Source organism: Falco rusticolus, chromosome 5 (genome assembly GCF_015220075.1).
Source record: "Falco rusticolus isolate bFalRus1 chromosome 5, bFalRus1.pri, whole genome shotgun sequence".
Lineage (NCBI taxonomy): Eukaryota > Metazoa > Chordata > Aves > Falconiformes > Falconidae > Falco > Falco rusticolus.
In genome coordinates, this window is record NC_051191.1 from 55121481 (window position 1) to 55138658 (window position 17178).

The following is a 17178-nucleotide window of genomic DNA, read 5'->3' on the forward strand; positions in this document are numbered from 1 at the left end:
ATTTCAAATGTAGCTGCCCAACATGTGGCTGTCTAGCAGTAAGTATGTAGCTTTGGGCCTGCCCCTTGCTGTATCCTCCCCCAGAAGGCCCTATGCTTGTGGGCCGGAAGAACCAAGAGCTTTGTCACTTGCTTTGGCAAGTGGCCTGCTTCCTCCCTTGTCTCAGTTTTGGCAGTGGGATAGACGCAGTTGTAGTCACACAGTGTCACTCAACATGTGATGAACTGCTGCCTAGTACCTGCCAGGATCTGAGGTTCAGGCAGCCTCTTTGCCAGCTGTTCAGACCAGTGCCCTGCTGCTCTGTGCTTGCCTTTGCTCATGTGACAGACACCTGACAGAAGTGAAACAGAAGGGACTTGGCAGATGCTCTTCAGGAGTTTCCAGTGCATTACAATTCTTGGAATTTATCTGGGATATCTGAAAAGCAGTTGTATTGTTAATGTCAGTACAATGAAATCATTCTGTAAATAGCAGGTATGCCTCTGTTACAAACCTCGAAAAGTATATTATTTAAAAACAAACTTTTTTTTTTTAAATACCTTAAATATACCTAACGAACTTCTCTTGCATGCTTCTCTGACAAGAACTGGGGAACTGGATTGGATGTCAACCATGCCAAAAATTCGAAAAGTTAAAAAACAAAAAAGGCAGCTTAGATTTTCGTGTTTGTAAAAAGATGGACTAATTTAATGGAGTCATGACTGCAGACTGGAAAAAACGCTTCTCTGAAGTATCATTCCAAGTACTGATAACCCAACGTACTTAAAAAAAGAGAAGCTTAAGTAAATATAAACTACTGAATATGTTGTGTGGGTTTCCCAAATATTGAGAAATAAGGAGTGCTGAAGACAAGTGCTAATCTTAGGTATTTAGATACAAATGTTTTCTTCATACGGTTTTTTACTGTTAGCACTTAAACTAAAGGAGTTTTTATTACATGTGTCAATAGGTAAAAGGTTAGTTCAGTTTGAATTTATTGTTAATGACCAGAGCTGCAGGAGCTCATCACTCAGAAGTATTAGGAATAAGCTTATAGAAAAGTGATTTTTATTTTTTTAATACTATTTTTCAGCTGTAAAATTGAATAAATATGCTTAGGTAAACGCTGGTTTTGCCATTCTAGAGAATAGTCTCTAGAAAACAGGAGGGATCCTTACAAATAGGATCCTAACTTTGTAAAATAAATAGTCATTTACAAATTGAGCAAAATGTTATCGATTGATATTAATACCATAGGATTTTTTTTTTTCTTCCCCAGAATATAGCTGAAATGAGCAAAGATTGCCAAGTTTTCCTTAAAAAGGCTTGATTGTAAAGATCCCATGTTATCTTAAAACAAGTTGTCTTGCTCAACTGGTTTGTTTTCTGACAGGTCAGTGACCTGCTCTGCCTTCGTGTGTGAGGAACGGGTTAGAAGCAGAGGGTGGAGCAGGATCATTCTGACAGTAGTGCAGACAGAGCAGATCCAGCTGGCCCTGAAGCAACACATCTTGAAATTGCTAAGACCCGACTGTCACAAAGAAATGTGGTGATGGTTTTGGTTTGTTTGTTGGTTGTTGTTGTTTCTTTATAATTGTCACTACATCGAAATTAGGTTATAGTCTACAGCTGTGAAAAACTAGCAGAGTTAATTAGATTCTTCTTAAGAGACAGGTACATTTGTGTGTGCTTCTGAGACTTACATGTGGTCATGGAAATGATACCACAAGCATCTTAACAAATATTGCGCTATGTGATTAAGCAGAAAAATCTTAGAAGCCTCTAGATACACAGAACCTGTATATATAGTGCCAATTAACATCTCTTTTGTTTCACCTGCTAGCTTTTTGAGCCAAACTGCTTTAAGTCTTTACTTCTGTACTTCGCCTGTTACTAGTAAAACTCTTGGGTTTTTTTAATCATCATCTTCTGGCACTGAAACTTAAAATTTCGGTTTTGCATCTATTCACGTCTTAATCAGCTTTTCTGTTTTGTGCTAACCACTTCAGTTATGCTTAATAGTGGTTATTAATGTGTGACTTCTCTGTCCTCCTTGTTTGGGAGGAGTTGAAGTGACACCCTTGTGCTTATCTTAATCATCTGCTGTTTGTTTGACATGCTGTATATGGAAACAGAGGTGTCATTTAGAACTTGTAACTTATTTTTAAATTTTTTAGTTTCCATATGAGATTATTGGAAGAGTTCTCTGTGTACTTAAGGATGGGTAGTGAGTTGATGTTGGCATATTCAGGGTACATAGATTTTGTTTTGCACTTTGCTTTACACTTGTGTGTGGAAGGTGGTATGTGCTTTTGAAGTTTCAGTATCTTGTACATTACTGGAGGACCACTAGACATTTGGGTAGCCTCAGGCTGCGAGCCAGGTTAGGGAGCCAAGGGCCTCAGAGAGCTCTTTTTTCAAATATGGAGCAGCAGCAAAGTAAAGGCAGAAGAAAGTATCTTGTATACATAAATTTCTGGAAAACCTACCCAAAATGTGGAATTGATTAACAGCTCAGAAGTCTGAAAGTAGTAGCAACACATGAATTTCATTAAAAGGTTCTGTATTTGTCAATCAGGAGTGATCAGAAGGCTTTAAGAGCAATGGTCATGTTTAATGAACTGTATTTGCTGCCTCCATTATAAAGTTCTAGTACTCTAGCCCTTGAAAATGAGGGGAACAGGGAATGACAAGGGATTTTTCTACTCTCAATTTGGGACACCATATGAAATGACATTTATGAAGAAGCACATGGGTATATTCATACCTCATTGAAAATCACTCCTGTATTTGTTCCACTTGTAACGCATTAACGAAAAAATAGTTTCATTATTTTCTGCATTCACAAGTATTAATTCAGTCATAGTGTAAAAAACAAGCAGTCCTACTTGGAAGTATATTGTTCTAAAGGTGTTACAGTAAAGATGCATCCAGTGTTAGTGACAATAATATCAGAATTAGTTGTGTGTAGCATGGACAGGATCTTCTGTCACTGCATGAGCCTCAATTAAATAATGATGTTGAATACTTGTTATACAGGCCTTGCTTTGCTGATGAAGTTTGACATGAAGTCTTTATCCTGATAGTCCACCCAGTTAGTAGCTCTTCCTGAGTAAAGCTTTTGGAGTCTCTTGCCAACACGTTGAGACTCATACTTCAAAAACTTGAGTGGAAAGCTGGTTGGTTTTGGTTGGTGTAGCCTAATGCAGGAAGTCAACAGCATGACAATGAAATTGCATGTTGTTGTCTTTGCATGGTTTGCACCATTAATTTGCGATTAGAGGTGACAGTTGGATTATAAAGGGTAATTCTCACCAATGCACTGGCATTATTGTTAGTAGTGTATTATGGTAAAATAGTAAGAGGTGCTGGATCAAATAAATCATTGTTATAAGCATTTTATAATGTTGTCATTGTTGGTATGTAAATGTTCATTCTGCTGGTTTGTGATCAACATTCCTGTTCAGTGTATTTTAGAGGCTTGTTAATAGGTTAGACTTGGGAGTTCAGAATGAATTGTATAGCACAAGTGCCCATTGTGATCTTAACTTCTAGATGGTTCCTTAATCAGCAGTTTGCATTGGTCTTGAATACTGATGTTACTTTTGTAGTCAGCATGTTTAATACAAACTAGAAAATTTCCTTTAGAGACTTTACATTACTGCCATCATCTTAATGTTTGTCGCTCTAGTTGTGTGGTTTCTTTATGCTTATAAAGGATATAAGATATGCAAGTGTAGAAATTGCCTTGGTATTTGGCCTTTTTTTCTTTTTCTTTTCTTTTTTTTTTTTCCTTCCTGAATTGTTTCAATTGTGTTTTCAAAGTTCTTTATTCATCGGGAAAGTAATCTCTTACAGAAATGTGGTTTGGGCCAGGTACTTTCAGTAAAACTGAGGCTGCTGCTTCTTGAGGAATATTTAAATTTTTCTGAATCTCCATACAAATTTTATCAATCATATGATGTGGTTTTTTTTTTTTTAATGGAGAAAAATCTAATTGGAAACACAGGGATGGCTTATAGTAATAGGTGTTGACTCCTTTAATGCCCTGGTAAATTAATTTCTTTAATGAGCATGAGTTCTAAAGATCAAGTAGTTGAACACTCCGCTGTTCTTCAGAGGCAGGGTTAAATAAGTTGCTATTCTGAGCTAACTTAATTATTTACCTATGAAAATAGAACTTGTAATAAGGTCTGAAATATCAGTCGTAGTGGCCTCTTTACAAACATTTAAGGATACTTCTAAAATTTAGGTGATCACAGCTACATGGTACCTAGATGTTATTATTTTCTTACAGAATATAGAAAGCCTTTTTTAATACTCACAAACATTGCTTAGCATTCACACAACTGTTTGACAGTGCGAGTGTATCAGCCTATGTACAGTTTGACAAAGAAAAGCAGCATCTTGGTTACCTGATGTACCACTGAAGTCCTTGGCTTAAGAACACATCTATTCACGTTCTTTTAATTCTTAGAAGGCATCTGCAAAAGTCTCTTTCACTATAGGCTGAATGTCAGGCATATAGTGGATCTGTAGATTTTATTCCCTGCCCCCCCCACCTCCCCCCAGCAACCTGTGTAGACCCCAGGTCATCACCTACTCAAGATGATTCGTCTGTTAGGGCAGCAGCAGAATGCATCCTCTCTGTCTGCCAACAGGTCTGTGCTATGTAGGGGTACTGAGGCTCACAAAATTCATGAAGAAGTAAAAACATTTTCCTCTGAGGTTACCAGACTAGGGAATGAGCTGCCAGAGGGACACAAAATTCAGTCATTGTTAGGACATAGTATATGGCACCTTTTCCTTTTGATAAACCTTTCCTTCTGAAAAGGCATAAGTTAAAAAGAAATGCGAATGTATGGAACTGCTTTTCATAGAAAGGAAAAGATAAATATCTGCGTGTTCCGTGTATGGGAGCTTTTCTGAAAGCCTCGTAAATACTAGACCAAAGGCACAGTGCAGAAAGAATAAACGTTGGAACCGAAAGGTGGAATGTGTTCTTGAGGCTGTCATTGATCAGTTTCTGCTACCTTCCACACACCACACACACCCCCCCACCCCACCCCACCCCCCATGTTGCCTTACCTCAGTTTGGTAATTGTGATTATCACACTAGCCACTTACACTTAGATGAAAACAGAATGTATTGCAGCTGTAGCATCAATTCCTAGTTGTGGTAGAGGTGTGAAAAAAGCTACGTCTAGATGTTGAAGTAATTTGTGAAAATGCTGCTTACCAACTTAAGGAACTGTGAGTCTTTCAGCAATTTCTGGTCTTGGTAACTTCTTGATTCCTGGTAGGTTAGTGCTATGAGGCAATCAGCTGTATTTTTTAAAATACTTTTCTTAATTTTGTTCATGTGTCTTTGTATAGAAGAATCTTTACAGTCAACATGTATTTCTAGATGCTGTGTTAAAATTGCTGGCAGAGTCTATTATTCTATACAAACTGAACAATCTGGCCCCTTGTTTTATTTATAAAGGTTCAATGTATCTTTGCCTGCCTACATCAATCTGCAAGGGAGTGTCAGAAAGGCCCCGCATTCGCCGAGCCGTGAGTTATCAATAACTTTTCAGATGTGTTAATGAATGTGGAACAAACGCAGTTATGTGTTTAAAAAAATATGGATCCACCTCCTAAAAGCGGAAAAAAACCCAAACAAAAAAAAACAACAAAAAAAAGAAAGGAAAGGAAAACTCAAAACTCTTTACTGCAGTAGCAGGCATGATCATAAGGGGAATGCTCTGAATTTTTAGTAGTGTAAGTATAACTGAGCAGTAAGTTCACCTTCTAGAAAACCTATTGTTGAACTGCTTTGAAGCTGTCTTTAGCATGTGGATTACAGGTTTTAACTGTTTTATCCTGCAGACAAATTAAACATGTGGTGTTTTTGGAAACTTCTGTTTGCTTAATAATCTGAAACTTGGCCCATCTGAAAATGTTATATATTAGCATCCTATGCATAGAACTGATATTTAAAAATCTGATGACATAATAGTAAGAAAGGCTTGACTAGTAAGAGATTGATTTTTTTAATTCCCTTTTGTTGTCATTACCTCAGTAATGAATTTGGCTTCTTGAATTATTTAATAGATTCAAACTTCTCAGTGTTAGAGGTCATGAAGCCTTAAAAAATCTTTAATAACTGCAAAATGGATCTACACTCTTTAAAATATTTGATGAAATGGAAAAGGCTGCTATCTGAAGTCAATGTATGTCTTTTCCCCCCTTTCCCTGCCCTCAGCAGCCCTTCTTGCTTCAGTAATTCACCAGTAGGTTTTCAATTACTCGAGATCTTAACAAGTTATTGTGTTTTAAAAAATTAATAAATAGATACCTCCTGAGAGAGAGTAAGATGTTTTATCATGCCTGCATCTTAACAACAAGAGAGCCATAGCAGTCATCTCTCTTCCAAATCTCAAATAGTGACAATTATGTTATGACTCGATGGAAAAGATATTTCTGGCCTAATCCCCAAAATACCAGCTGTTTACATTGTTCTGAAGACTTTAGGTCTTGCTCCAAGATGGGGTTATTTGAACTTACAATTCGACCTCAGTGTGTCGGCAGGTTGGTGCTTCTGCTGATGCAGGAACTGCAACCCGCCATGAAGATACAATTAAGATGTTCCCAGCCCAACAAGCAGCATGTAGAAAAGAAAAAAACAAAACCCAAAAGGCTTATGATACGGAGATGTGCAAACATCTGTAAAATAATTTTGCATATAGGCTATGTCCATATGTTTGACTTTTTTTCAGGTTTGTAAGCATTTAAAATCATTCTTCTGCCAACTCTTTATGCTACTCCCATCAGAATTAAGAGGGTGCATTGCATCCAAGAACAAAATCATAAAATGAGTATCAGGTGGGATTCGGTGAAGACTCAGTGTGTATCATTTTCTGTTTATGAGGCTGCTTTTATATGCTAATTGTTGCATAAAAATACACCACTATTTCATGCAAAATCTGAATAGAACATTATATAGCTCATTTAACAAATGCTGTTGTAGCAAAGTGTTTTTAAGCTAATGTTGTCTTTCTGGTTTCAAGCACTTTTCACCCTGCATTTTTGAAAGGGAAGTGTGAGAGGTATTTTAAATAGCATTATAGAGCATTAAAACACGTATTTGTGTTTTTGGTGTTATTTGGCAAAGAAGCATATAGTTTTAAGTTCTAGTTTCCATAGACCTTCACTATGTGACAGGGCAGGGTTAATGCTTTGCATGTAACCTGCAGAACATGCCTGGCTTCCCCAGATTTCTAATGTGGAATGTGCTGATTTCTATATTGCAGGTGACACGACCCGTCAGCGAATCAAATTCAGTGATGACAGAGTGTGCAAGAGCCACCTTCTCAACTGCTGCCCTCATGATGTGCTCTCTGGAACTGTATGTACCTAAATCTTGAGTTTTATTTAGATAAGAATGGAGAAATCGAATCATATGTGTTCTCTGTAACGTCTCTTAATTTCATGGTTTTCAGCAAATATCTTTTCTAGTGCTCTCTGGTGGTTCAGAGAAACTTCTATAAACAACTGATTTACACATTATGAGGTTAATTTTTCAAAGTTTCCTGTTCTGTATGCTAATAATTACTTGCAAATTCAACATTGTTTGCTGTAACATAAAAAAACTTTAATGAAATAGGTAATGCCACGTACATGAATTGCACTATAGCAAAGTGGTTTTGAGCTGGTACAGTTGCAACTAGTAGAAAAAAAGGAAGTATTATTTGTGCATAAATCGGGAAATTACTTTCTCACTACAACATAAAGTTTTAAGAAAGCACCCCACACAAATATTTGTATAGTGAAGAGAGGTGGGGTTTTTTTCTTCAGAAATATTTTAGTGAAAACATTTGAAAGTTCAAATAATTACATTTGTAGAAGCTGAGATACATTTACTATGATAGTGATGCTTATTGTACAATATCCAGTTACTGTGCTGTTTTCACAAATTCTTTGGCAGTTTGAAAACCTCGATTTATGGCATATTAGTAACTTGTTTGACTTGGATTTTTGTGTACTCCGTAGTAGTGGTTCCTCTGAGGATAGCAAGTAAGGGACTTTGACACGTGCCATAACTTTGTAGTGTGCCCGTGCTTTATCTTGTGGTGCCTGATTAAAGTAGTACATTCTTTGTGAAAGGCAGGTGAGTTATGTTGCATTGATTATTTAATCTGATGTTCCGTGACGTTAGAATAATTAACTGTAGAGAAATGTAGTATGATGCTATGCAGAGTCTTGTGTGCCTACAATTCTTAGTGCTGTGCTTTGGTAGCTTTTATTGATGTTGGCACATCTTCTTACCCTGTGGCAGAGGGGAAAGTAAGTACTGGAAAACCTGTCTTAAGGATTATTTGAAGTGTTACTGGTTGTCTGTGCTGTATCATTCTGAATGGCTAACTTGACTAGAGCCTTTGATGAAATGCAGAATGAAATTAATTTGCAAAATGGAAAACTGAAATATGTAGACTTGGTAACTGATTTCCCTGTCACCTGGCCTCTAACATGCTTTCCAAGTAGCTGTGATTTGAAATTGAAATAACATTTTTGGTTGATTGAAGGGTCTTCAAAGGTGCATGCATACACTACTTCTGTTTGTTTTACTAATTTTGATACTTCTACTGACAGGTCAACAGTTGCAGTCTGTCCATCCTTCTTCAGAATCCCTGCAAAAGTATGCACAACTGTAATTTGCTGAGAAGCAGGGACAAAGAGGCAAAATAAAGAGTAGAATTGAACTAGAGAACTTAACATTTATCTTAATTAAAAAAGGCAGCAGAATAGAAAATGCCCAGTTGTTGAGCTTCCTAAGTCTTGCTGCTTCCTGATATATTTTTTCCCTATCCTTAAAAGACATTGCTTTTTCTTTTGAATTGCAAAGTTCTGTCACATCACAGAAATCAGTTGTCTTGAATTTAACGTGGTGTGTTTGGCATATACTGAAGATAATTTGCACTGAAGATACTGCATGTTGCACATAATTTCCTTACCTTCAAGTAGTTCTTTTCAGTAAGTGATAGCAATGTATTGTGCCTCAATGCATATTTAGTTTTATTTTTAACTTTTCTGTGCATTACTGCCGAAACAAAATGGGGGGGGGGGGGGGGGGAGAAAGGAGAAGAATGTGTTCCTCTTCACCCATCTGTTACGTTGTGCAGTGTTTTGGTTGTGTGATGAGCAAAATAGCTCATGGATGGGGGACGATACGGGATATACCAGTATGCTCTAAAAACATACAAAATCATTGGTCAGAATCCATAAGAAGATACTGTTAAAAGATTAATTTTACAGCTTTTCATTGTGGTCTAATTTCTATAAGCAGAGATTTCTGGAACAGCTGTCTTTAAGAAGTATGAAGTGTTTATCTTTAGAACTTACAAAGTTGTAGGTATCATGCCAGTAATGCCTCTTATGGTGCAGACCAAGCACGTAGTTTGAGCCTACTTACCCAGTTTAAGTCCTGAAGTTCTCATCTGTCTCATACTGGATTCTGCTGCTGCTCTTGGAGTACTAAATTAAACAGCTTATTCAGTGAATATGAATATCCCTCTCTGGTTTTTTGTGTTGTGTTTTGGGTTTTTTTTTAATTTTGTTTGGGTTTGGGTTTTTTTTTTTCCCTCTTTCTCATCATGATGCAGTTAGTCACCATACTGCAAAATGTGTTCAACGATGCAATTCTGGGTCCAAAAAACCAATGACTAGTTTAATCCTTTCAGCGGGAGTAGTAGAAAGGGACTCGTAAGAGACAGGCTTTATCTGACCCATGTGATGTTCTGCTTTTGCCTCATCATGGGTCTGAAGAAATGGATCTTCTCTCAATAGCAGTTTTTAAAAGGGCAAGAAGGATGTAGTGTGACTAAACAGTTTATCATTGTTTTGGAAAATGACTGGAGTTTTCATAGGAAAATTTTGATGCATTTGCATGTTCAAGGTCTGTAGTTAACAAAGATTGAGTGAATTTTTATTTTTTTTAATTTAAGTCCAGAGTCTTATGCTTCTGAAAGAATAAATTCTCTGGGGACATACTGGAAATAACTGGACATTAATTGCCCTTTTTGTGTGTGTGTGTGTTTCACAAGATAGCGCAATTCTTACAAACTGCGTATTGCTGTTCCCATCTGCAAAACCCAGACTTCTGTGCTGTTCTGATTTACCCACGCTTTCAAAACCACTCAGGAAGGACATTCACAGATAATGCAAGAGAAACAGAATGACTCATATGAGTAGGCTCTGTTAATTTAGTGTGTTCTTTTCCTTAATGGCCAAATGGCCAAATAACCAAAACTCTGCCAAGGAATTGATTTCTCTTGACAATAAAATCATGTTCCCCAGGCTGCTATGTATTGGTAGAAGTAGTATGTGTATACTTTTCTTAAAAGATAGGAGACTTTCTCTTTGTTGTCCAGATTTCTGCATGCGTTATCTCTTCTATTGTTAGATGAAGTGTGCGCTTATTTTTAAGAATACTATGCAAAGTCTCTTGTTATTTTTATAGACTCCTGCAGAACATTTGCAGTTGGTATTTTCCCTCACGTTTCTTTGATCAGATTTACCTTCTGGTTAACATTAGAAACATTTCAGGAAAAAAGCATCCATACAAATTAGTAAAGTTTTGAGTTTTACTAGGAAAACTAGGTTGTCTAGGTTAAGAACAATGCACAGCTTCCTATTTTTTTGAGCTTGCTTTTGCACTTTTCTATGTCTTGCTCCCTCAGAGTAGTTTGTATTTAAAGGAACAAGAAAATTATCTTGAAGGGAACCCTAAATATTTTATTTAGGAGTGTAAAGCCATAAAAAAATTTTATGTATTCTGTAATTTAATTCTTCTAGCTGCTGTTGCCAATGGAACAGTTCATTCTGTATCAGTTACCCTCTTATTCCACTTTTCTGGATAGACTTGTCTAGTCTGTTAATGAACTTCAATTGTTACCTACTTAAATCAGAGATTTGGGTTACATTCCTGTTTTATTTTGTTTCATTTTATTTAGGGACATGGTTTTGTGCTGCTAGGTTTTGTAGACTTGAAAATTTGAAGTCAGTCCATCAGAGGTGTCTTAGTGCCTGGCGGAGATGATTTTGTGTCACTTTTTTGGGAGAAACAGAGAGAATACGGGTTGGGATTTTTTTGTGGTCCACTTTTAAGGGCAATGGGAATAATGAGCTACATGGAAGGTATTGGTAAAATAGTGTGTCCCAACAGCAAAAATGTAAACAAAGATAAAATTGTTGCATCCTCTTGAAGTTTATTAAATTCTAATTCCAAATCTGTTATGCCTTGTGATTATCTTTTTATTTGAAATGTGTTTTGAAGCTTGTGTGAGACAAGCAATAAACTGATAAGATCACAGAAGTGATGTTCTAGTCAAGGTTGTAGAACGGTGCCTGTTCAGAACCTGCTTTTGACAGTGCCTCTTACAAAAGCTCTTCTATTTTTAACTGACATTTTTTCATGCTTTGGTGCTCTGCTTCTTTTTCATAATGATCGCTTGGGCACTGGTTCACATGCATGTCAGTAGTTTTAAGAGTTGGTTCATCCATTTCCAGTTGAGAATTTTATAACAAGAGATGCGTAAGACTTTGCAAATCCTGGCTACTGGCACACTGAATAGTTTACCACTTAGCAATTTTTATTTAAAATCTTTTGCCTTAAAGGTTTAACACTTTGGCAGTTTTTTTTATCTTTAATAGATGCTGATGATCGGGCTTGTGGATGTTTTGAGTTTTTTTTCCAAGTCATGGTTCTTGATTTGTTTTTCATCGGTATTACAAAAATGTTTGTTTATATTTATCTGTATGATGAGATTAGGACTGAAGCTTTGTATGTAGGACTCAGATGACTCCCTTGTAATGGTACAAACCAATTAAGCACCATTCTCTGCATGTAAGCTCTGTGCTGTCTTCAGCAGGTTTTACAAGATATATAAGAATGTGTTTTCTCTATCTTTGTATGTTTCTGAATTAATAGCTGAGTACTAATGAAAACTACAAGGTGGGAAGATTTAAAGCAAATACCTTTAATAGGTTAAAAGTAGTAATGTCCTGAATATTTATAGTAACCCACTAGCTATCTTTTATGAGCCCAAGCAGTTCAACGCTTCTGCAGCCATCTGACTTTCTTAGTAGCTTGATTGTGCTTCCTTGGTGAAAAAAATTCACAAATACTGTACGTGGTCTTGCAAACCATGGTTGAGGAACTCCTTTCTCCTCAGTGAATTACCTTTGTATTTATGTGTATTTATTGAAGAACATTGCTTCTTGCATTTTATTTATGCAGACTTCAAAGTATGCCCTGTCAGCTCAGTCCTGAACTTAAGCCTGTCTTCAGGTGCTCATGAATTTATTGCACTCAGCTCTTCAGGACTTTTGCTGACTAAAACCGTATTGATTGAGACGTTGGTTTAGCAACATACTTTAATACATGATTAACTTTAAGCTTATTAGGGATGGAATTCAGCTCCAGATTAAGACATCTAAATTTAGGTTTCAGCTGAGGAGCTAGGCGTGGAAGCTTGCACTACAGTCAGAAGGGATCCTAGGCAGTGGAGCCCAGAGGAAGATTCAGGTCAACTGACACTGGGTATCCCTCTCAAGGTGGGCTGAATCCATTTAGGCTCACTGACTGTACTGTCTAGATCTCCTTTTACTGTGGAAGAGAAGTTTGGGTAGTTGACACATCTGCAGATAGGTGTTAGGAAGGTGTTTTAATCTGGAGTTGATTTCTTTGCCAGTACTCCTGTTGGCTCAGTGGAACTATTTCTATGCTGAAAACCTAGATGTGCCAGTGTGATTATTTGCTGTGGTGTTACAAAAAGCAGGCATTCTTCTGGAGGGTATCAGATTTTCAGTTCAGAACTGATTTGATCATGTAAATTCAGTTTCACAAATGAAATCAAATTAGGCTTGCATGAGCTACCTCAATTTGTAGCCTTCAGCCCAGTGGTGCTGAATTGTAAAGTGCTTTGTTGTCCTAGCAAGTGATCATGACAGTCTCTTAAAACATATTCTTATTTCTTTGACCAGTGCCAGGAAAGTGAACTGATTGTACCATATTCCACATTAATGGGTTTAATTTATCTAGGTGAAGGGTGGTTTTGTTACTCTCTGCATGGTTATCTAACTGCAATGTTAATATGTTACGTAGGCTATAAGACAGATTACTACGTGAACACTGAAATACCTCATTTGAAAGTGAGAAAGACTGCTGCTATCTTTGTCTTTCAGTGAAGATCTATTCTAAGGACCTGAAGTCTTCAGAAGTGAGAGTATGGTTAAAGGGAGAAATGTCTTTAAAATAGTATACTTCTGAAGATACCTGGAATTATCAGTGGTTGCTAAGGTCTCCAGTAACTTAGTAATTTCTGCCTCTTTTTTTTAGATCAGCACTGTTTTCCTGCTAGTGAAATCCTACAAGTTCTATGATCTTAAAGGCTCCCCTTCTGAATACGTGCTGCCTGTGAGAAAGGATGGGCTTTATCACAAGTCTAAAAATCTGTCAAACAGAATTGTTAGTGCAAATGAAAAGTAATTTTCATAATAAGGAGGATCTCAGCAAAGAGTCCTAACTGCAGCTTCTTGTTATCAGCGGCCAGGGTGTTCTCATACAGACCCCAGCGAGTGCCTTGGCAGGTTGATAAAGGGAGAGATCAGGTTGCTCCAATATACGTTTTCCAGTAATGTCAGAGCTTCCTAAACAATCAATCAAATCCTTCTCTTGCTGAATGTGAACTGCTTTGGTAAAGGTATCTTTATAGCTAGAAAGAATTCTTTACATAAACACCACCCAGAGTATCTTCTTTCAAAACCTATCAAAGATCCATGCTGGGTTTAGAAGCATTGATAGTGTGTGATACTATGTCACACTTGGCTCAACATCAGCCCTCTGTGTTTTAAGTAGCTTTGGCTTTTCTGTGTTCTTTTTGTACTCCATAGAGTACATTCAGCAATATAATATGGGATGTCAAAGGAATGTGTAGTAGTAGTAAAAGTGCCAAAATGGGAATTTTCCTGTAGGTAGCTCAAGATCCAAAAAGCAAGCTGCCTTAATTTCATGTTCCAGAAGCAGTATCACATCAGAGTTTAGTCTCAGATTCAGTTATTAGTGTCAGCTACTCTTGAGTGCACATTTATTTTGCAGATGAGCTCTTCAAGTTCTCTATTGCCTAAGTCCTTGGCTTGCTCTTCAATATCTATTCATACTCATGTGATTATCTTCTTTTTTTTTTAACCTGATTTGATTGAAGCAGAGCTATGCATCGTTGTTAAATTCAGTGTATGTAATCAATATTTCTGTATTAATACCAAAGGCATTCTTTCTGTTTTTTGGGTGAGATGACAATTATTACTAAATCATTTCATTATGAGGTTGTTTGGCATGAAAGACAAGTTGTCTAAACTTCAGCTCTGGGAAATCAAGTAGTTTTGATTGCCTGTCTAACGCTGAGAAATAGAGTAGTACAGAAAACGATGAAGTTATCGGTAGAAGGCACTAGTTTCTTAAGCAGAGCTTGGCAATAGCAACAGGACTCCTGACACCCTGCTTTGCCTCTTGGTTGCCTAGACTATTTTCTAGAATAATCTTCAGCAATAGCTTTCCCTTGTAAGAAAGATTCTCCAAATATGTAGGGTTTTATTCTGGTTTTAATCTTCAGTAGAAGTTCAGTAACTGCAAAAAACCCTAAAGCATGGCTTCACATATTCAATGAACTTCAGCTATGTCTAGCCTGTGGACTTGGATGTTCTCACCTTTATTTGCTTTACTTATCAGGACTCCTCTGTAAATATCTTTAAGTAGTGTAAGTCTGTCTGAAAGTCAGTGTATCAACAGTGAAATACAATTTATGTGCATTCTTTTTAAGGCTTCGTTAGTAGCTCAATGTCTGAACATTAGTCCCCCTCTTAGCCATCTTCCGTTCAAATTTAATTGATCTTTGAATGGCTGACTACAAATGCTGCTTCTTTGCCTCTAGGGGAGGGCACGTCTTTGCACTAAATCACAAGATGGACATGTGGAAAATGAAAAATAATGTGTCTTACTGTATCTTCTGTCCATTTCCATCTGTTGTCCATCTACTTTTCAGCTAGCCATGTGCTCTGCAATCCTGATCCAGCATAGACTTTTGACAGTAATGAATTGTCCCTGAGATGAGTTGTCTTTGCCTGATGTTGCATGATCTATGCCAGGAGAAGCACTTTTTAGCCTGATTTTGCAGTTGATATGCAAACTGGCTTAAGGGTTTTAAAGGTGTTTCTTTTATGTCTCTACATTGGGGTTTGCTAATTGAACTTTTAAGACAGAAACTTAGTAGTAATATTTCTGCAAAGGTACTTTCAAAGGATTAGCCAAAACTAGAATAGTGTTAAGGAGCAGTTCCAACAACAATACAACCTCTTAAGCAGCAAAGCTAATGAAAAAGAATCCTTTTCTCTTGTACCTGTTCGTTCTTGCGCTCTGTCTGTTATGCCACATGAGTATTTGTAATACTGCTCTCTGTTAGATCAAAAAGGGGAAGGGGAGCCAACATTTTTTGTCTTCTGATTGAGACATCTAACAAAAAGAAATCCTCTGTAACAGCCCTGCTAATACTAGTGAAGGTATTCAAGAGTTTCTGAAGTGGCATCTTGATAACTGTAAGAGGGACCTGCTGAAGTCCACCATTACATTTCCCCCTACATACTGTCAGCCCATCTGTTTGTGTGGCTGCCTGACAGTTGGACAAAGGTACACTGCTGAAAAATTGCCTCTGTTTTTGATTTGCTAACGTATGTTTTACCCAGTCAGTGCCTTGATTGTATTTAACTGCACAGGCAGATGTGCTGCCATGGGATGGCACAGCGCAGTAATAAAGGGAGGACAGAATTTTTTTCAGTAGTAATGCTTGCTTAGAGTCATTACCATCCTTTCAGGCTATGGATTTACAATTCCCAGTAAGAAGAAATCAGAAAATGTTCTTTTTTAAGGAGGGCAAATCCAACCCAAATAGAGCGAAAAGAAGCATAAAACACAAGTAAAGTGAACAGTGTGTTACAGTAGTATTATGTGGATTCTGCAATTTTTAGTGTGTGATGGAAGTTTTTAATGCATTTATTCTAAGTGTGTGTAGATTGCGTACTAGAATAGCATTTTTCTGATGCTGTGGTAGATGTGTTTCAGGCTTTTTGTCATTGTACTCAGATCTATTAAAGTGTGTCACTAGCCTTATCCATGCGTTTAGAACTGGAGCGCTTCACTTAAACAGGATTGGCCTCGAGTTTTACAAATTAACCTTAAATGGATCAGCATAAAGACAAGCTTTTCACAATTTTAGGAGGATTTTTTAAAGTGTCTATTTTCAGATAATTTTACTATGTGAAATAATATTCTTTCATATTGCTTTCCTAGTACTGAAGTATTTTCCTGAAAGAACGCTGCAGTTTAAATAATGTCAGCATCTAATGACTTGGGAATACATATGTGTAATACTTCACTCAGCTTCAAGGTCTTTGTGGATTTGCATCAGTTAACACATTTGCTGAGGCCCTGTGTAGTTGCAAAAGGCCGAGCTAATTTTTTTCAGTATTGCAGTCAGATGTTCTCTATTGCAATCAAATGTTTTCTGGAAAACAGATTTATGGTGGCTGAATGGTATTGAAATAACTAGTTTATAAAAAACTTTGAAGTTAAAAATTCTGTATTTTAACAATGTTTATTCTGTCTCTTAACATTTGAAATAAACCAACAACTTCCATGAAAATGACTTCAATGGATTTGTTGAAACATCTAACTGATGATTTGAGAAGTTGAAAGCAGTTGCTGTTGGGGGGGGTTTACTATACTTGTGAGGCTTGAATTGCTACTTAAATGCAAGTACTTAATTGCTTAAAAAAAAAAAGATTTGGCTCAGGTCCAAATGACTGCCCGAAGTTTGAGTTAAAATCTATCTTTTATTTACAAAACTCACAACACAGGTTATTAATCATTTCAGCTTTGGTTCTAAAACTGTTACTAAACTACAACAGTAACAACTTTTTCCATCAGAGTTCAACTTGAATTACAGGCTTTCAGTGTTAAGAAAGGATTAATGTTTCTTCGTATTAAGTGAGCAGTGCTAAGAATGGACTTAACTGAAACTGCTGGTTTTAAGTGATACAACTAATAATCACTTTCAATGATTATATATCAACCTATGCTTTTGCAGAGAGCGTGCCTTGGTTTTA

General features: G+C 36.9%; 1 protein-coding gene across 7 annotated transcripts in view; it reads left to right on the forward strand.

Annotated features, from left to right (window-relative positions):
- The window catches only part of LOC119148087 (putative RNA-binding protein Luc7-like 2), a 35446-nt gene that overhangs the window by 3209 nt on the left and 15059 nt on the right, over positions 1 to 17178 (forward strand). For 6 of the 7 annotated variants that reach the window (XR_005104299.1, XM_037387713.1, XM_037387714.1 and 3 more), the window contains exon 2: positions 7275 to 7369. Coding sequence is in view for 5 of the 7 variants with exons in the window: in XM_037387713.1 (XP_037243610.1) it covers positions 7275 to 7369 (95 nt within the window). In the remaining 2 variants the exon portion in view is untranslated. Of the gene's footprint in view, positions 1 to 5464; positions 5536 to 7274; positions 7370 to 17178 lie in introns of all 7 variants that reach the window. The other variant, XM_037387718.1, reaches the window with a different exon arrangement.